At 39.2% G+C, this 17,939-nt stretch overlaps 1 protein-coding gene across 1 annotated transcript in view; it reads left to right on the top strand.

The window, feature by feature from the left end:
- The first annotated feature begins 662 nt into the window (after positions 1 to 662).
- The window catches only part of LOC139709744 (branched-chain-amino-acid aminotransferase, cytosolic-like), a 34,256-nt gene continuing 16,979 nt past the window's right edge, over positions 663 to 17,939 (top strand). The window contains exon 1 of the mRNA XM_071621700.1: positions 663 to 782. Coding sequence (XP_071477801.1) covers positions 735 to 782 — 48 coding nt within the window. The 5' untranslated portion in view covers positions 663 to 734. The remainder of the gene's footprint in view (positions 783 to 17,939) is intronic.

Below are 17,939 nucleotides of genomic sequence, written 5' to 3'. Positions count from 1 at the left end.
CGGAGTAAAACTACACCGGTTCTAACAGTATCTTCATGTTATTTTCATGTTTGGTGTGTTTACGCGGGGGGTAGGGGAGGTGATCGCCTCCCTGGTTTGTGCATGAAAAATATAAGTGGTCAGGGAATGTATTTTCAGTCAACACAACAGTTTCACTTCATGTAAAATATAAACTGATGCTGATGAAATAACATGAAAAGCAGAGAACTGGCAGTCAATCGATTTGTGTCCAGTTCCTCAGTTAATTTTTTTTCTGACAGTACTTCCGATAACGCTAGTTTTACAACTGTTTCCTGCAGCCACAACCCGTTGCATCATCCAACCAAGGAGCTCCTTAATCCAACCATGCAAATCTGAGCCTGGTCAATACACGTGATCTCGTTGAACAAAACATTCCCAACCAAACCGGCTGGAAAGCGCCGGGTACGCATGGACAGCACAGCGTGAGCTGCACTCTGTGAGCTACACTCACTCGGGAACTGTGTGTGTGTGGCGCATGTTCATTCTGCCTTGTGTGTGTCTACTGTGTATGTGGCGTACACATAATCGCGTCATCATCGAATCGGTTTATGCAGAATTGCATGTCCCACAGTCAGTGTGAAAGCAAGCAAGAACTGTGTGTATCGCGTGCGTGTGGCTTCTCATCTGAACATCTTTCGGACGACGGGAAACTCTGACGTCGCATTTTACTAGAATAGATCGACGAGATAATTCTGCGTAATCTTCAGACAAAAATGTCTTTCTCCCACATGATCAAGACCATCCAGAAATCTGGAAGACAGGTTCGTATCGTTTGGCTTGCTCAGATTTATCGTTTGATGTAGAAGGAAATTTGTAAAACAGCATATTTTGTTGCTTGATCGGATCCCTTTCGCTCTTGCTGAGAAAGCGAAATGAGAACGCACTGCATCACTTGTACAATGTCGTATAGAGGTTCCTTGTGTAGGATGAATGTATCTGTTTGTTTTTCATGGAAAGTTACCGAGCAAAGTGGCGCTAGTGGATGACGATCAGCCATAGATTTAAAAACCAAGATGAAGATCTATGAAAATGTTGAGGATGCGACTCGAGATTAGAGTCGAAGTTTTAACTTGAAGGCAAGTTGAAGCCAAAGGAAAGTTAGCGTTAGTCGTTACTCGTTACGTTAGTACCGCAATCTTTTCGAGGGCAAAACCGTGAGTGTGACCCGCTGCCCTGGGCCCATGGGCTTGGCCTAGCTGGAGACCGCGCCGCTATGATGCGGCCTGCACTGCACGTTGGGGCTGGTCGCAGTCAAATAGGCTTGGCCCTGATACCCTGGCCTGGATTGTCAATCAAAAAGACACTGAGTAGAGCTGTTGAATGAGAATATTACATTAATCATGCTAGGATCTAATTTAATACAGGTCGTAATAGTAGTCTATTATATCCCTCACAAATTATTTCTAGCTCGGTGATTGGTCGAGAGCACTGAAAACAACAAAACATATTTCTGCCATGGATATCCTTGTCCCGTCGGCAGTGGTCAGCGTCTTCGGGACGTATTCTCCCAAGAAAAATAGATAATCTAACAGAGTTAGTCTACTGTCTAGTATGAGAGTAACAAAAAAAAACAACAACTGGACTTCTAGATCTAGGTTTCCTATATCATGCTGCCATGTAGCCCCGGAGACCGCGCCGCCAGGCGCGGTCCTGGCGGCTTCCCCGCAGTTTCGCTTATGTTAGTTCGATAAGTACACGTGTATTCTGTGCGCTTGTGCAAGTGATTGTGAATTCTGTGAACATCGGTGAGCTGCTTATAAGACATCATTTTGTGCATCACAAGCAATGAAATGCATCAAACAGTCGCCGATGATAGTCATTTAGGTTTCATCGACCCATGTAAGTATTCCTAGTAGTTTCTGTTGAAAAATTAAGGAAATATAGCGCCGCAAAGGCACCCGTTTGTTCAACATGAAGATCTTTTATGGGAGCACGGCACAGCCGCCACACGCAGGTGTGGCGGCTGTCGCAGTTAGCTGCCATGGAGATACTTTTCAGGGGCGGATCCAGGAATTCTGTAAAGGGAGGGGGGGCGTGATTAATATTTCTGGTGCCACTTCCGGGTTTCATTTCATTTTTTTCTATTTATTTCTTTTGTTTTTAACGAAAAATAAAGGGGGGGGGGCGTGCGCCGGTTGCGTCCCCCTCTGGATCCGCCACTGTTTTTGAAGTGCACGCGCACAACTCTTGTCACACAAGCGTGCATGAGACATCATGTCACACACAGTACACTACAGTTTTCCATCAAAATTCAAATGTGCAACGTTGATGCTTCGCAAGATAAAGGGCTTCGTGCAGTCGATGCATCTAATGATGAGCCTACACTTTCAGTTTCACATTGTAATTTTTTGTGTGGAAAATAAAAAAGATGACTTGAGATCAGTACCGGTAAACTACCAACTTTACTTTGCTGTAATACTAGTAATACTCTTAAAATTTGTTGGGAGGGATATACATTGTACCTGGTAAAGCAAATATCAGTACCGGGTGTACAATTGTACCAGGCCATTTTTTGAGATTGCCTTTTTGCCTTTGGTGACTTCAGTAGCACAAACAATTGTACAAAGATGCATGCATGCAGATACTGCTACTAGTGCTACTTTGTTACTAACTATACACAGCCCAGCCACTGTAAAAAAAAGCGACAGGGCTGTACCAGGGTGGTGCACAACAACAAAGCGAACATGAAGCGAACATGGCGATCGCGTTGAGTTTTGATAGTTGACATCATTTTTGTCGCCTCAAACTCGGGAAAGACAATCTTCACTATAAATTAGACTTCATTTCCATATTATCGATATTGACATACAAATGTACACAATTCACAACTTACCAAAAACGAAGATTATATGCAGCATGTGCAAACGGTACATCATCTTTTGCTGATGACCATTTTGAATAATCAGGAGTACACATGATTGCCATGTTCGCTTCGTGTTCGCTTTGTGTTCGCTTTGTTGTGCACCACCCTGGTAGCGCCGCGTCGTATTTTTACAGCAATTGGGCTGTGTATTATACTTTGTTCCTAGTGACATTGTACAAGTCATGCATGCAACGCAAGCAGGTACTGCTACCTAGTAATAAACACACACAAGTCATGCTTGCACACAAATGAGCTTGAAGACAACATTACACTATATATCATGATTACGAAAGCAAGTGATACATTGCTACTATGGGGTATGCTCTTTATAATCGCATGCCAATATATTATGTTGTTTTACAATACTGAGGTAGCCTTTTGGGGTAGGCCTAATGGCATATTAATGCCTTTTCAGAATACTGCGCTTCTGTTTCCAAGGTTGGCATCCATGAGTATAATTCTACAGCAATGTTCCTTACCCTTACTGTCCTTGTATCCTGTTCTGAGGAAAAGAGAAGGAAGCCATGTGTTACCAGTAACATTGGAGAAATGAAACGGCAATTCTACACATCCTGCCTAATCCTGATAAGGGAATTTCCATTTTCCCTTTGACGGATGAAATAGTTTGAAACGTACTGTGATTAAATTAGTGTGGTATGATTTACAATTGTCATTGTATGTTGTTCTGTTTGAAAAAAAAAAGAAGAAGTGATACTAATGATGTTTTGAAGTTGGCTTTCTATGAAAGCACATTGTGTGGATACATGTGGGTCATAGTTTAATGTGGCAACTGTGAATACATTTCAATATTAGAATTGTGTTAAACAAGTATGGTAGGCCTACAGCATTCATCAGACTGAACCATATTAGTATATTGTACATTGTAGTTGAAGTTCTGAAAAAAACAGAAAAAGGTTTCCATTGACATCACTTCTTTCAGTACTCGAAACATACAATTATACTAAGGCTTATGATAATCATGTGACCATCTCCTCAGAGCTACAGTATGAAATACTGTACATGTACCTGGTACACCGTTGTATTGATGACTGTGAAATTACAAGTCAGTCTACAGCTTTAATACAGTCTAGAAGTAGAGACTATTTAAACATCTGATGTCCTCTTTGTTTGTTGAACATATGCCTGCATCTCCCGGACTGTTTGTATAGTGAGTGCAGTATTTCGTGGTAAAATGTTGCAGGAAATGAAATGACAGCAAGACTTTGATGAAATTACAAGTCAGTCTAGAGGTTGCAGTCTAGGAGGGAGAGACTAGCATTAGTGAGGTTTAGTGTGATGGATACTATCTTGTGCAGATCCAGACTTTTTTGTTTACATTCGGTAGGGAGTGTTGTACTTCTTGGTAAAATGTTTCAATAAACAAAATGGCAGCAAAGGCTGCATTTGGAGGTTGGGTGTGGTTACGTCTGTGATCGCAACAGCATATGTGCCACACGTTTTAGTTTCAAATTGTGTACCAGTACTCAAGTTGAGGCTTTCCTACAAAAACATGCATGTTTGTTACACTGTGCACTGTTGAGTGTTGGTAACGATGAAATACAAATGGACTTGACACATTCTGCTAATCACAGTCAAAACTTTTTTTTTTGCAAGAGTTTAATTTTCTTGAATTTCATGGATCACTATTGCCGATTGGGCTGCCAATTCAACAACGCATGAAAACGTTGCCACACGCAATGGTTTGTGCAATAGGCCTATTAAGTATCTTTGTGCAGGTAGATACAATTGTAGCTTTGGCCTTTAGTGTCAGATTGCAAAAACAACATCCCGCAACAATGTCTGTGACCCCCTCATTGGCAAAAATATCTGTATGTACACCTTGTAGACATGCAAAAATACCAGCTTTACAGTATTTACAGACAGGATAGGACTTACAGGAACTTACAGTGTAGGAAGGATGTCAACAAAGTTTTTTAAACGCTTTCTTGCAAAAAAAAAAAAAAAAATGACAGTTTTTCAGACTCACTGTGCATGCAGTGATGTCAGGTTTGCAGCCATGGACTTTTGATGTCATGTCTTCACACCAGACGTCCATTTATACACAGACAAAAATGATGAGAATAACAGATATGAAATACGAGACGGACTACTTTCAAGCCTGTTCGATGGTGCTGTTTGTTCCTCTCAACCAGATGTTAACGGTTTGCTTATAAATAAAGAAAATCAATGAGGTTTACAGTGTCTTGCACAGATGGCTGCATGGGATATACAGGCTGTACAATGGTAGTCATCTTTTATGCTGAAGAGCCACCCATAGACTGTAAATTAATACACTTTTCGTCTATGCCAGTTTATAGAGTTAAATGCCAAATATGCCACAAAGTCTTTTTTTTTTTCATGAATTTTGCGAGTTGGTTGCTAACACATTGTAACCTGTGAGTTTCAGAGTTGATAATTTATACAGCAAATTTTTTTCTGTGAACTGATGATTTTATGAATGATACTTGTTCAAAGGCCTAAAGGACATTTTATGTGTGAAGGATTATCAAGGACCGGTTCATCTACACGTATCAACTCACTTCTGGTGCAGAATTAAGGTTTCTAAACAACTTTCAAAGAGTTTTGAGCAGTTGATCAAATCTGTTTTGATTATGAGATTTGTAGTTACGCATTTCTGAAATGCTACCAAAAAAAAAAATTCATAGCTCAGACCTGCTCAATGCAAACCACTGCCAACTACACTGGCAAGTACGTAATGGAGCTGCACAGTGACAAGGTCTCCTGATCGACCCACGACAGAGTAGATGAATGCAACAACTTGAAAAACACGATCCGATAAGGTGTTTACAAACTCGTTTTGATGGTACTGTACATCTTTTTTTTTTTTAAACATGTTTCAAACGTGTATGGGAAAGTTGATAAATGCAGCCAAGTTCTCAGTATTGCTCTTTTGAAGTAAGGTAGGGTATTTTAAACAATGTCTGGGGTTTAGGGTGCAAGAAATTGAAACTCTCTTTGTCCATATTAATAAAAAGACAAAAACATGTAAACATTGACTATTTCTCTTCCATGCAAAGATGAGTCCATATGTGATCTATACAGGAGTTTCAGAATCACTCACTTTATTGTTGATGTTGTTTGTGTTTGTTTTTAACCCCAAAAATAACATTTTTGTGCTCATACCATGGAGCTACAGTACAGCTAAATTGCCATGCTCATACTACAATGTACATACTCTGCTCCTTTGTACAATTCAATACACTGCAAGCATGATCAGTCTGTGGAATGTGGATCACACTAGATCACAGTGCTTTCTTCCAGGGCTGTTATACATGTTTGTTTGTTTATCACTCATGAGGGTTGGCACATACGGGTGCAAACGGTATAATTACATGTATACTGTAAAAGTGGAAATTTTCGCGGTGTTGAAATTTTTGCGCATTTCGCGCAACCAGAAACTACCGTGAAAATAAAAGCACACAAATATTTTTGCCAGCCATAATGTTCCTGTGCGTGATGTCTTGAATCCGCGGAATTAAAAACACGCGAAACTCTTCTTACCCGGCCAAGCGCGAAAAATTAGTCGCGCAAAAATAGCCACTTTTGTAGTATTGCAGTTCCACACTAATGGTGTTACATTTGTTTTCAATAGGTGCTTTTTCTGGGTTTTTTTTGTCCCCGCCGAACGAGTTCGAGCAGGGGACTATGAAACGGGCTCCGTACGTGTGTGTGTCCGTGTGTCCGTGCGTCCGTCCGTCCGTGCGTCCGTCCGTGTGTGCGTCCGTGTGTGATCAAAATCTTCAGTTTGATACTTCTCCGTCATTTATGAGCCAATTTTGATTCTGTTTGCTTTATATGACAGCACTACATGGGAGCTTTGAAACTTCTACACAGAATTTCAGTTGTGACCTTTGACCTTGACCTTTGACCTATATTTTACATTTGGCTACAAAATGCTACTCCTTCGCCATATCTAACCCGATTTCGATTCCGTTTGCTTTATGTGATGGCACTAGGTGAGGGCTTCAAAACTTGTACACAGAATTTTGACCTTTGACTTCTTTGACCTTTGACCTTGATTTTTGACCTATATTGTACATTTTGCTACAAAATGCTACTCCTTCGCCATTTCTAACCCGATTTCGATTCTGTTTGCTTTATGTGATGGCACTAGGTGAGGGCTTCAAAACTTGTACACAAAATTTTGACCTTTGACTTCTTTGACCTTTGACCTTGATTTTTGACCTATATTGTACATTGGCTACAATATGCTACTCCTTTGCCATTTCTAACCCGATTTCGATTCTGTTTGCTTTATGTGATGGCACTAGGTGAGGGCTTCAAAAGTTCTACACAGAATTTTGACCTTTGACTTCTTTGACCTTTGACCTTGATTTTTGACCTATATTGTACTTTGGTTACAAAATGCTACTCCTTCGCCATTTCTAACCCGATTTCGATTCCGTTTGCTCTATGTGATGGCACTAGGTGAGGGCTTCAAAACTTCTACACAGAATTTTGACCTTTGACTTCTTTGACCTTTGACCTTGATTTTTGACCTATATTGTACATTGGCTACAAAATGCTACTCCTTTGCCATTTCTAACCCGATTTTGATTCCGTTTGCTTTATGTGATGGCACTAGGTGAGGGCTTCAAAACTTCTACACAGAATTTTGACCTTTGACTTCTTTGACCTTTGACCTTGATTGTTGACCTGTATTGTACATTTTGCTACAAAATGCTGCTTCCGGCGGGGACATATATTACGCACCGCGTAATTTCTACTTTTCCTTGTTTTTTAGTTTTTTAATACTTGTTGCATGTCAGGCATGATCTGATGTGCAGCCAGGGTTGCCATCAAAAAACAAGTTGGAATTGGTTGTACATGTACATAATTTGTACATGATGTACAGTGTTTTCTGCTACCATAGGTACACATTGTACAAATAAATTGTAGAGACAGTCAACCTAGCCGTGAAGTCAACCTGGCACTAATCAAAATACTTGGTTAAGTTGGAAACAGATTCCAGCCCTGGTTGGTGCACTGAGGCTGTAAACATTTTGCAATTTTAGAAACGAGTTGAAATTCACAGATTTCAAAGGCTTTTCTCCTGTCCCCGTGGATTTGACTAATACACTGTAGGCAAAGTTGTGCCCTGTATATCCTTTTATCTGAGTACATTGTACAGTCAAACCTGCCTTAGCGGCCACCTGTCTATCGCGGCCACTGAAAAATCCCCCTGAGAGAAAAGCCATGTTAAAGACCCTGTGTATAGCAGCCACCTGTCTAACGCGGCCAGCGGCCACAAATTTTGTTTCCCGCGGTAGATTTTAACCTGTCTATAGCGGCCAAAGAGCCGATGATTCAGCGTGTTTTTGCTGCTTTGTAGTCGTGCGGGCAACGTTCAGTAATCGCCACAGCTGCATTCATCCCTCATTCAGCACTAGTGTTAAGCTTTCTTCATGACAATTATACTGTGCAACAATTTCATCCACATACACCGCCATATTAATGCATGAACCACATGGTGATTTCATACACACATACATCAGGGCTGCCAACTCATCACGCATTGAGCTTGAGACTCACTCATTTTGGTCCTTTCTCACTCTAAAACTTTATTTCATTTGCATGCATTTCTATTGATCTCACTCATTTTGACTCCTAAATTATAGCATTGGCCTATGGGAGTCTCACTCTCAACTAATTTCCAGTGTTGGCAGCCCTGATACATGTACATGTAAGGATACAACGATGATCCATGTACATGTAAGCAATGCACACAAAGTTGAATTACCTGTCTATAGTGGCCACCTAGCTATAACGGCCACTTTTTCCGTCTCCCTTGGGTGGCCGCTATAGACAGGTTTGACTGTAGGTGGACAGCCCGATGTATTCAGTGTACTAGATTGGGCAGTGTAGACAGTGACCAGGGAGATATTCGTCCCTTGATTGAGCATGGGTGTGGGACGAGGTTTGAGATTAGAATTGAGGCATGTGATTAATCTATTAAAGGAAAAGGGAGATCAGATTGTGTCTCCTGATGTGTGTCACTTTAAAGGGATGGTACAGTATTGGTGGAGATGAGAATTGGGCTTTTAACTTTTTGTGAGATACCAAGAAAACACTTATGATATAGTACAGAGCATACCATGTTAAGAGGAATTCAAAGTTTATTTGATGAAAATTGGGTTTGGAATGACTGAAACATCCAAAAACAAAGTAAAACAAAGCGATCGTAATAAAGTGTGGGTCCCACACTTTATTAGAATCACACTTTTTTTGATATCTCAGCCATTTCAAAACCAATTTTCCTCAAATAAACATTTAATTCCTCATAGAATTACATGCTCTTTCATATTTCATAAGAGGTTTCTCATTATTTCACCCAAAAATGTTAGAAACCTGAAATTAGCTTTCAACTAAGACTATATGATCCCTTTAAGATCATCCCCATCTCCTGACCGTAGAATAGTTTTGTTTATAAAGCTTCACCCCCCCCCCCCCCAACAGGCATTCACAAAGTAACTAGTACAGTGTACTGTACAAATGTAGATGGGGGGAGGGGGTAGATGAATTGGTGAGTATTAAAAAGGGGTGCAAAGGGCAAGGGAGAAAAGAAAAAATTTAGAAACATACGTATGGAGAGCAAATGGAAGAATTTTTTGAGGAAAATGTTTCAGTAGTGACTAGAGGGTTTTAAAGATGAAAATCAAATGAGGCTAGTGATTACTAGGATTACTAGATGTAGACCATTTGACATCATGTGTACTGTGTAGCCCTACACAATGGAGGATTCACAACTGGTAGAAGTCAGATGAATATTTTGATGAAAATGTTTTGCTTGTTTGTTTGAAGGAAATGTGTGTACACAAACCACATGACCACAAATATCCTGATTCATTCACAGCAACTGGGCTTTTGGTGGGTGGGGAAGTATATTCACACCTGTAGTGTACAGAGCGATACTCTAAAAAAAAAAAAAAAAGGAACTGCATTCTCTTTGTAAACTGATCACATTTGTATTGAAATATGATACACTGTACATGTACCATCAGGTGAAATATGCATGACTATCATTGTACATCAAACGTAATCACAAACACCCCCACCCCTCCCCTGCAGTTTTGATTAATAACATTGGTGCATTTATTCATCACATTCCAGAACGCAATAAAATATGTGATATGAAGCGAGCGAATGATGAATAAAGAAGCATGCATTCATGGCAATAATTGCTGCTTTCATTTACACATACAGAAGATTTCATGCTGTGTTTTTGAATTACCAGCACAGTGCATGTTTAAATCTTGATAATGCAGCAATTACTATATGTAAGGGTGTATTGTACCCCATATTATTTGCAAAACTTTTAATATTTTTGTGCAGAACCTGTGTCTGTTAGAGTAATTCAAGTCACATGCTTATCCCTGAGGCATAGAATTCAAGAACTCTCTAAGAGCGTAGAGTTTCTAGCCAAATTTGTTTTCTATGAAAACCAAACAGTAGGAAACAGAACTTTTTCATGTCTGTAAAAACGAAACAAAAGGAGAATGATATTTTCCAAGTTCTGATTTTTTTTTTTAAAGGTGCATGGTCCCGGTGTTTTAGTCAAATGCGTACGCGGGCGCACGGTGCAAGTTTCCTATAGAGACCTATGCTATCGACTTCTCTTGGGCGCTTACGCTTTGGCCCACTTTCCCGAGTCCAAAGAAGTCCGATCCACTGTGTCAGTGGTCCGATCTCAGTTCGGCTCATGATTCGGCTCAGGGGGATGACAGCTTTAGCAAATTTCTTTTGTGATGTCATAATAAGAAGCACATATGCACGCACCCTTGCATTGCTACAGACTGCGTGATGCGCAGAGAAGACAACGAAGGCAACGTTACTTAGCAACACCTACGCGCTTTACTCTTGATGACAGCTCAATTTCGGCAATCTTCGTATCAATGCTAACGGTGATCGGCAGTAGCATCAACAGCGCCATCTACACTACCGGGACTATGCCCCTTTAATGGTGCTTGAAGCTGAAGTAATTCCAACTTGACAATGTTGCAATGTTAAGCTTTATAACATACATCTGTAAATAATAAGAGCCAGACACAACCATTTCATCTGTTCACACGTAATGCTTGAATTGATTTAGCTGTCATTGTTGTCACCCCATATCCCTTTGTATGTTTGCTGAGGAAATTAGTTTTGTGGAAATAACTGGGACATGCGTGCACGTACATGTACATACAACTTGCACATTGTATGTACTTTATCAAACATCTGTTGGAATTTTACTGCCTTTGTGTTCTCAGCTGAATCGATTCACCCGCATTCATCATGTATGAGAAAAAATATAGGACACCTGCATGCAGAGATGTCTCTTAATTATACACTGCAAAATGATGAAATTGTACAGCTGTAGTTAGAAGCCTGCCTAGGTAGAGAATCACTGTACCACAAAAGGATAAATACATGTACAAATACCGAGTACATATTGTACACTGTAAAAGGTGCGTACAATTTGTATGTAGTTCAAGAAAGTTGTTATTCGAAATTTTGTGAGAGTTTTCTTTCAAAACTGTACATTTTATACAGTGGATATTTCTGGTTGTGTCATATTCTAAATCCTAAACTAGAGTGGAGTTGATCTATCTATAGAAAAAAAAAAAAGAAGAAGAAAGCAACGACAAAGCTCTGATTGTGTATACTTAAATCTGTACATACATACAGACTGCAGGGGCAGATCCAGGAATTCCATGATAATAATAATGATAATAACAAATTCTTAAATAAAGTGCATTTTAGACTTGAAAAGAATTTCAATGCGCTTTATAAAGAAACGAACAAATTATACCATAATACTAGATATAACAAAAATTACAATTTACCGAACACAATATATTACTCTACTACAGTAACTATTTCCATAAAGGGGGGGGGGGGGTAGTAGTGGGTGCTCAAGCCCCCATTTTTTTCTTCTTTTCATTTCTTTTCTTTTAACCAAAAAAAAAAAAAAAATAAAGGGGGGTGTGTGCGCCCCTGGTGCCCCCGTTTCAGCCACTGGAGCATGGCAGAATTTATAGATGAGTAATTTACACCCTTTTGCAAAATGTATAGTTCTGCATTACTCTAGCATTGAATAAACAAAAATTGTCGTTGAGATATTTATGAACCTATCACAGGGTGTACAATTGTAGATATGCTACATGTAGATTATCAATCAAAAACATGATTTCCATGCATCCATTTTATATCAAAACAGTTTTTTGGCTGTGTAGACCGCACCCTCTTTTCATTCTATTCAATCAAACCAAACAACTGTTTCCCTTTTATCCACACGTTAGAATTAGTATGTTGTAGCTTCAGGGACTAAAGCATTGTCAAAAGATACTGTAGCCCAACAGTCTAGCATGCTTTATCACACTGGAAGATGAATGGGACTATTGTAAATAATATATTATTAAAAGTTACATACATGTACATTGTACATGTTTGCCTAGCTATTCATCATGGAACACAAATTATTTTCTGTTAATACAGTGTACTTGACTCAATGGCACACAAGGATGCCTCAGAAATTAGCCCCGACGCAGTACAACATAGACTTTTATTTGAGATTTTATTGGCTGCCATTTTGTGTCTGTAGAGCATCAATTCCATCAAAGTACTGAATTGTGCATGCATTATTGTTCGGAAGAAAAAAAAATTATCGGTTTGAAGCATTCTACCCTCCCAGTGTTGAGAGTTTTAAAGGTGCTACACAGTTTAAAAATATGGAGGAGGAGGGTGGAGGGTTACGAGTAGGCCCCTATATATCTTCTCTATAGGAAAGGGGCATAAATTTGGTGCCAATCTTAGGTCACTGGAACTGTTACCAGAGTGGGACAGCCAGTAAATAGGAAAACTTGGCATAATGTCAATAGCCTTTGCAGTGTTTGAAGAGACTCTTATCAAGTCACGATGAGTCAATATGTACAGTGTACTCAGAGATAAGGACCTCAAAGTAAAATCTTTGAGGACACCCCAGACAGACAGGGTGTTCAGACGCAAAAAAAAAAAAAATTAATTGTACATATGTACTGTACATTGTATGTAAAAACGGTATATACAATGAATTCTTACGTCTGAATGTTGACTAATGAAACGACGGTCAGAGCATCGTTTCGAACTATTGTACATCACAGATCTCGATAATGAATCAGCATTCCATCGTGTCCACTGTGCGTCTGAAGATATGGCGACCATGGAACGGTATAACTGGGCGGGGCTTCAATAGGAGCCCATATCTGCCACTCATGACCATAATGTTCAGCATGTGCAGTGGGAGACTGCACATCTATACAATGTTTTCCAGACTGATCGAGAGTAGCATCTGAACAGTCTGTCAGCTATACAATGATTCTTTATGCGTCATTTCTTTATCGAGTTTTGATATAAACTGGCTTGCATCTGAACAGGGGGTGAATGTCGAGTCAGTAGATCATCATATGTCATGAGGTAGGCATTTCCATGACTTGCACTCGCCATGGAATCTGACGCAATTGAAGTCAATATTTACAAGTACTACTAGAAAATGAGAGATAAAATGAGATAGTAGAGTGTTCCCAGTGACATGCCCACAAATCAAGCCTGCTGATTGGTCAAGCCCCTCACAGGCCCCCATAGAGGATGTTATTCACACCACATATCCCAGTACTTTTCCTGTTAATCTTCCTGTTCTTATCACCAAGTTAATCATCGCAGCTAGTCTTAATTCAAGCTCTTACTTTATATGTCTGTTTGACTGCAGTGATAGAATATTAAACAAACTCACTCCAGTGTTTAATGAGTTACTTTTTTTTTGCCATACTTTTTTTTTTGCCATACTCCTTTTATAATCACCATCAGAGGACTTGTTAGAATGGATGAACTAGTATAGTGATGTTTCCTGTAAATTTGATTAATTATTTTCACAATGTACAAACATGTAAGGAGAATGAACCAAAGCAATGCCAATTATAAAACAAAACACAATCTTCACATCTGTCTGTATTTTAAAGATGTGTTCATTCTAATATCGAAGTGAAAAGGAACAGAGAAAAAAGTGGCTCTGTTAGTTGTATGAGTTGGTAAATACAATTGTACATTGTAATATTGGTGGAGGTAAAAATTGGGCTTTTAACTTTTTGTGAGATATCAAGAAACCTCGTATGAAATAGTACAGAGCATACCATTCTGAGAGGAATTCAAAGTTTATTTGATGAAAATCGGTTTTGGAATGGCTGAGACATTCCACAACAAAATAAGACAAAGCCATCACAATGAAAAGTAGGTCCCACCTTTTATTAGGATCGCTCTGTTTTGGATATCTTAGCCATTTCACAAGATATTTATTATATAAACGTTGAAATCTTCTTGGAATTACATGCTATTTGTCATTTGAGGTTTCTTGTTATCTCACCAGAAAAGGTTTGAAACCTGAAGTAAGGGCTCAACAGAATCTATACAATCCCTTCATATTCATTAGGTCATTTGCTTCGATAAAAAAAAAAGATAAAACAAAATTCAAACCAAGATTATGTAACCCTGTCATGTGCCTGAATAGCGCTGTCACTGTCAGACATTCATTGTGTGCATTGGATTTAGGACGTTGTGCATATTTACTCTGTCTTGGAGATTTGGCTATTCATGCCTACATACATGAGATATCAATATGTCTGGTGCAGCGGATCCTAATACCTGTCTCCTGAGCTGGACAAGTGTTGTGATACCTTGATACAAAATAATGTACCTGTAATGATTTAAGGGTCAACACTATTTTTCCCCCAAATTTGATGTTTTGTTAACCCCCCCCCCCCCCCACCCCACAAAAAAGAAAAAAGTGTATTGGCCCAAAATGATAAGACACAACATTGCATTTTGAATATATTTGTTGCCAGTTATGTGCACCAAAAGATAACCTTTGTGGAAATTTAGTGGTCTTACATCAATTTTTAGTGGCCCTGGGTCACTATGCCACCACTGATGTCAAGCCTGATGAGAGAATTTTGATTCCCCTGTGACGAGACAGTAATGTGTACGCCGAATATTTCGCGAGGTTTTTATTTTTGCAAATTTCGCGAGTAAGGTGCTATTTGCTAAATTAAAGACACACAAAAATATCGACTCCCGATGTGAATGTGACGTACGAGTGTACACTTCTCAGTTCAGTACAGGACTCCACGATCGCAAATTTAAACACTCGCGAAATTGTCGGGAATTCCCGATTTGCGAAAATTTAGTTGGCACTGTTCCCATAAAGTACCGTAAAATTCCACAATACTACGGTGTAAATCCCGCGATAATTCATGTTGTACTGTTCTCATTCATGAAATACTATAGTTTAAAGGTCCAGGTTACCTTTGGAAGCAGTGATTTAAAAAATTTGTCAAGATATCACATTTTATGCATATATATGTGTAGGTCTGCTGTATCACAAAACATCGTACCATGTGAAATTTTTGCAATAAAACCTAAAATATAAGTATTTTTCTTAATAAACCATGACTCTACATGTCGATGGTTTTAGTCTAGAAACATTTTTTTTTTTTTACTATAGTTCACATTTTGTGTACAAAGGTGTATCTAACAATACAATATCGATAATACGGATTTTTACAGCGGTTGTTTCTATCACTAACTCACATTCTAGAACTATTTTAAAGCACTACTGCTGGGTTTTTGTTTCATCTGCAAATGGTAAATATTGCCTTTAATGTCTGGCCTGAAAGTATGCCTCTCTGAGGCAAATACTGCACTGGTGCATACATTGTACACCTTGTGCATCTACAGGAAGAAGACAGGGAATGTGTTTGGTCACGCAAGAAAAGTACACCTCTGTATAGTTGATGCTATTTTGGGCCTCAATTCACACTCAAATCTCACATGCTTATTGTGTAAGGTTTGAATTACTGTACCACTCTAAAATACCATCATGGTGTTTTGTAAAATGTACATTTGTGGTGTACTTGTATGTACACCTCCACATCAGGAATTACTGAACTCAAAATATTGTGATATTTCACCATTAATGTGAATGCACCTCAACTTATCCAGCAGTAGCATTCATGTATTGGTAATTAACCTGCACCAGAGTAGAGAAGAGCATTGTGCATAAAAGCATCTTGTTCAAGGACACAGGTGCATGAATGTGTTTTTGTGTGATTACATACATTGTACTTATCTCAAAGAACATTGTCTGTGAAATTAATAGTGTGCATCGGTAGCGTGTACTGTGTAATGTATTTGCCAATGTAACCGTGGATTCTGTCATCAAACCAGGGCAAACCAGGGCAACTTGGGTTGAAATTCTTCCCTGCATGAACTTGTGTTGTCCTTGCACCAATTTATTTTGATACCCGCAAACTCCCTCTAGTCCCAGGTGTAAAAATTAGTGTATACTAGAGCTTGATATGATAGTAAAAATGTCAGGACCCCCATAAAGATCAGGCTCCATGGGATTGAGAGACTACGGAAGGTCAACAAAATCGCATTTCAAATTATGAAAATGATGATGATAACAGCAATGATAGTATTACATATTGTTATCAGCATTTTATGTAGTGGTGATGATTATTATTGGTGTTATCATTTTCATAATCTTTCTTTTATGATCTTGATCATAGTGATGATGGATATTCTGTGATATTGTTCCATTGCACACATGTACAGTACCATTCTAGATTCTGATAGTCTCGTGAATCGTGGCTCCTTGCAAAATTTGCCAACATTACAGTACACTTGAAAATTTAAGATTTTACAGTAATTGGGTGATTTGGAGGGATTGAGATTAAAGCCTAACCCAAAATTGATTCAAGAATATGTGTCTCTTCTGCAATACACTTGCAGCTCACAATTAGCAAACATCAGGAAAGTAAAAAAAAAAAAAAAAAAACAAAAAACTCTAGCTACAACTGACTTAAAAATACACCAAATGAATTGAAAAAACACTGAACAAGCTGTTTAAAGAGCTGCATCAAACATTATTCACAGTTGCGATGTCCCCACATTTTTAATGCACCCATACAGATAGTCCTGGGCCCCGTTGCTAGAAACTTTGCGTTTAAACGCAACTTGCAACTGATTGTCACTGGCCAATCAAAATCATTGTTGCATGCATGTCTTCTTAATAGGGCAGACCCTGAGCGAATCAGAATGGTTGTTTCAAAATGAGCAATTATTTGCAATTGATTGCAACTTTCTTGCAACGGGGCCCTGGTAGTCTCAGGGAGGTCACCTTGGTGGTATTTATTCATTTGCACTTTTAACAAATACAGGGTGGAGTATATTATCTGTCAGCGGGACTCCAGCTATGATACTTCACAGCTTGCGCAATGTACATACACTGGACTGGTGCTTTTAATCCATACATGGCATTATATCCATTGTATCCATGTCGTCAAGTCGAATGCCTTTTGATAGGTTGTGTACCAAATCTGGTTGCCCAAGAACACACGAGGTGCATCCATCTGTGTGAGCAATGGGAACGATGGTGAACAATGGGAAATGAAATGCGAAAGCGTTCCCCTCTGTGCTTATATCTCTAGGTGTAATACATATTATACATTGTAATATGTATTTGATTTCTCCAAATCCTTTATGGGTTTTGGTATGAGTGGGGCACGGAGGGTTGACTTTGAATACTGCCTTTTGACTTAAAGGAGAAGTCCGGACGATTTTGAAAAAAATCAACCAAAATCTACATAAATAAAGGACCATAATGACTAAGTTTCATTGAAAAAGACCCTCCCAACTCGCCACAATCGATTTTTTAGCATCACTAATTTTGAATCGTAACCGTTCGATTTCTGTACGCCGGCGAGAAAGATCACGTGACAGCGTGACGTTTCATCCTCACATTGCTTTTTGCTTGGAGCGTCAGCTGGCTCGGGGGAGCCCTGCTTGAGCAACGGTGATACGGGCCAAGCAAGCGGTAGTAGCGTACCGCTCAACAGTCTCTGACCACACAGCGGATGCACGCGGCATGATCTATTGCTTCATTAAAAAAATGCCGATGTGTCAAGTGTTAGGGTGTTGTCAATACTTCAACTTTACTAGTAAGTCTTCAAATTGAAGAAAT

The sequence above is a fragment of the Diadema antillarum genome, unplaced genomic scaffold, assembly GCF_040938485.1.
Source record: "Diadema antillarum isolate AM-2024a unplaced genomic scaffold, OU_Dant_1.0 seq00001466_RagTag, whole genome shotgun sequence".
Taxonomy (NCBI): domain Eukaryota; kingdom Metazoa; phylum Echinodermata; class Echinoidea; order Diadematoida; family Diadematidae; genus Diadema; species Diadema antillarum.
The sequence above is the reverse complement of the archived record's forward strand: the minus strand, read 5'-3'. Positions and strand labels throughout refer to the sequence as shown.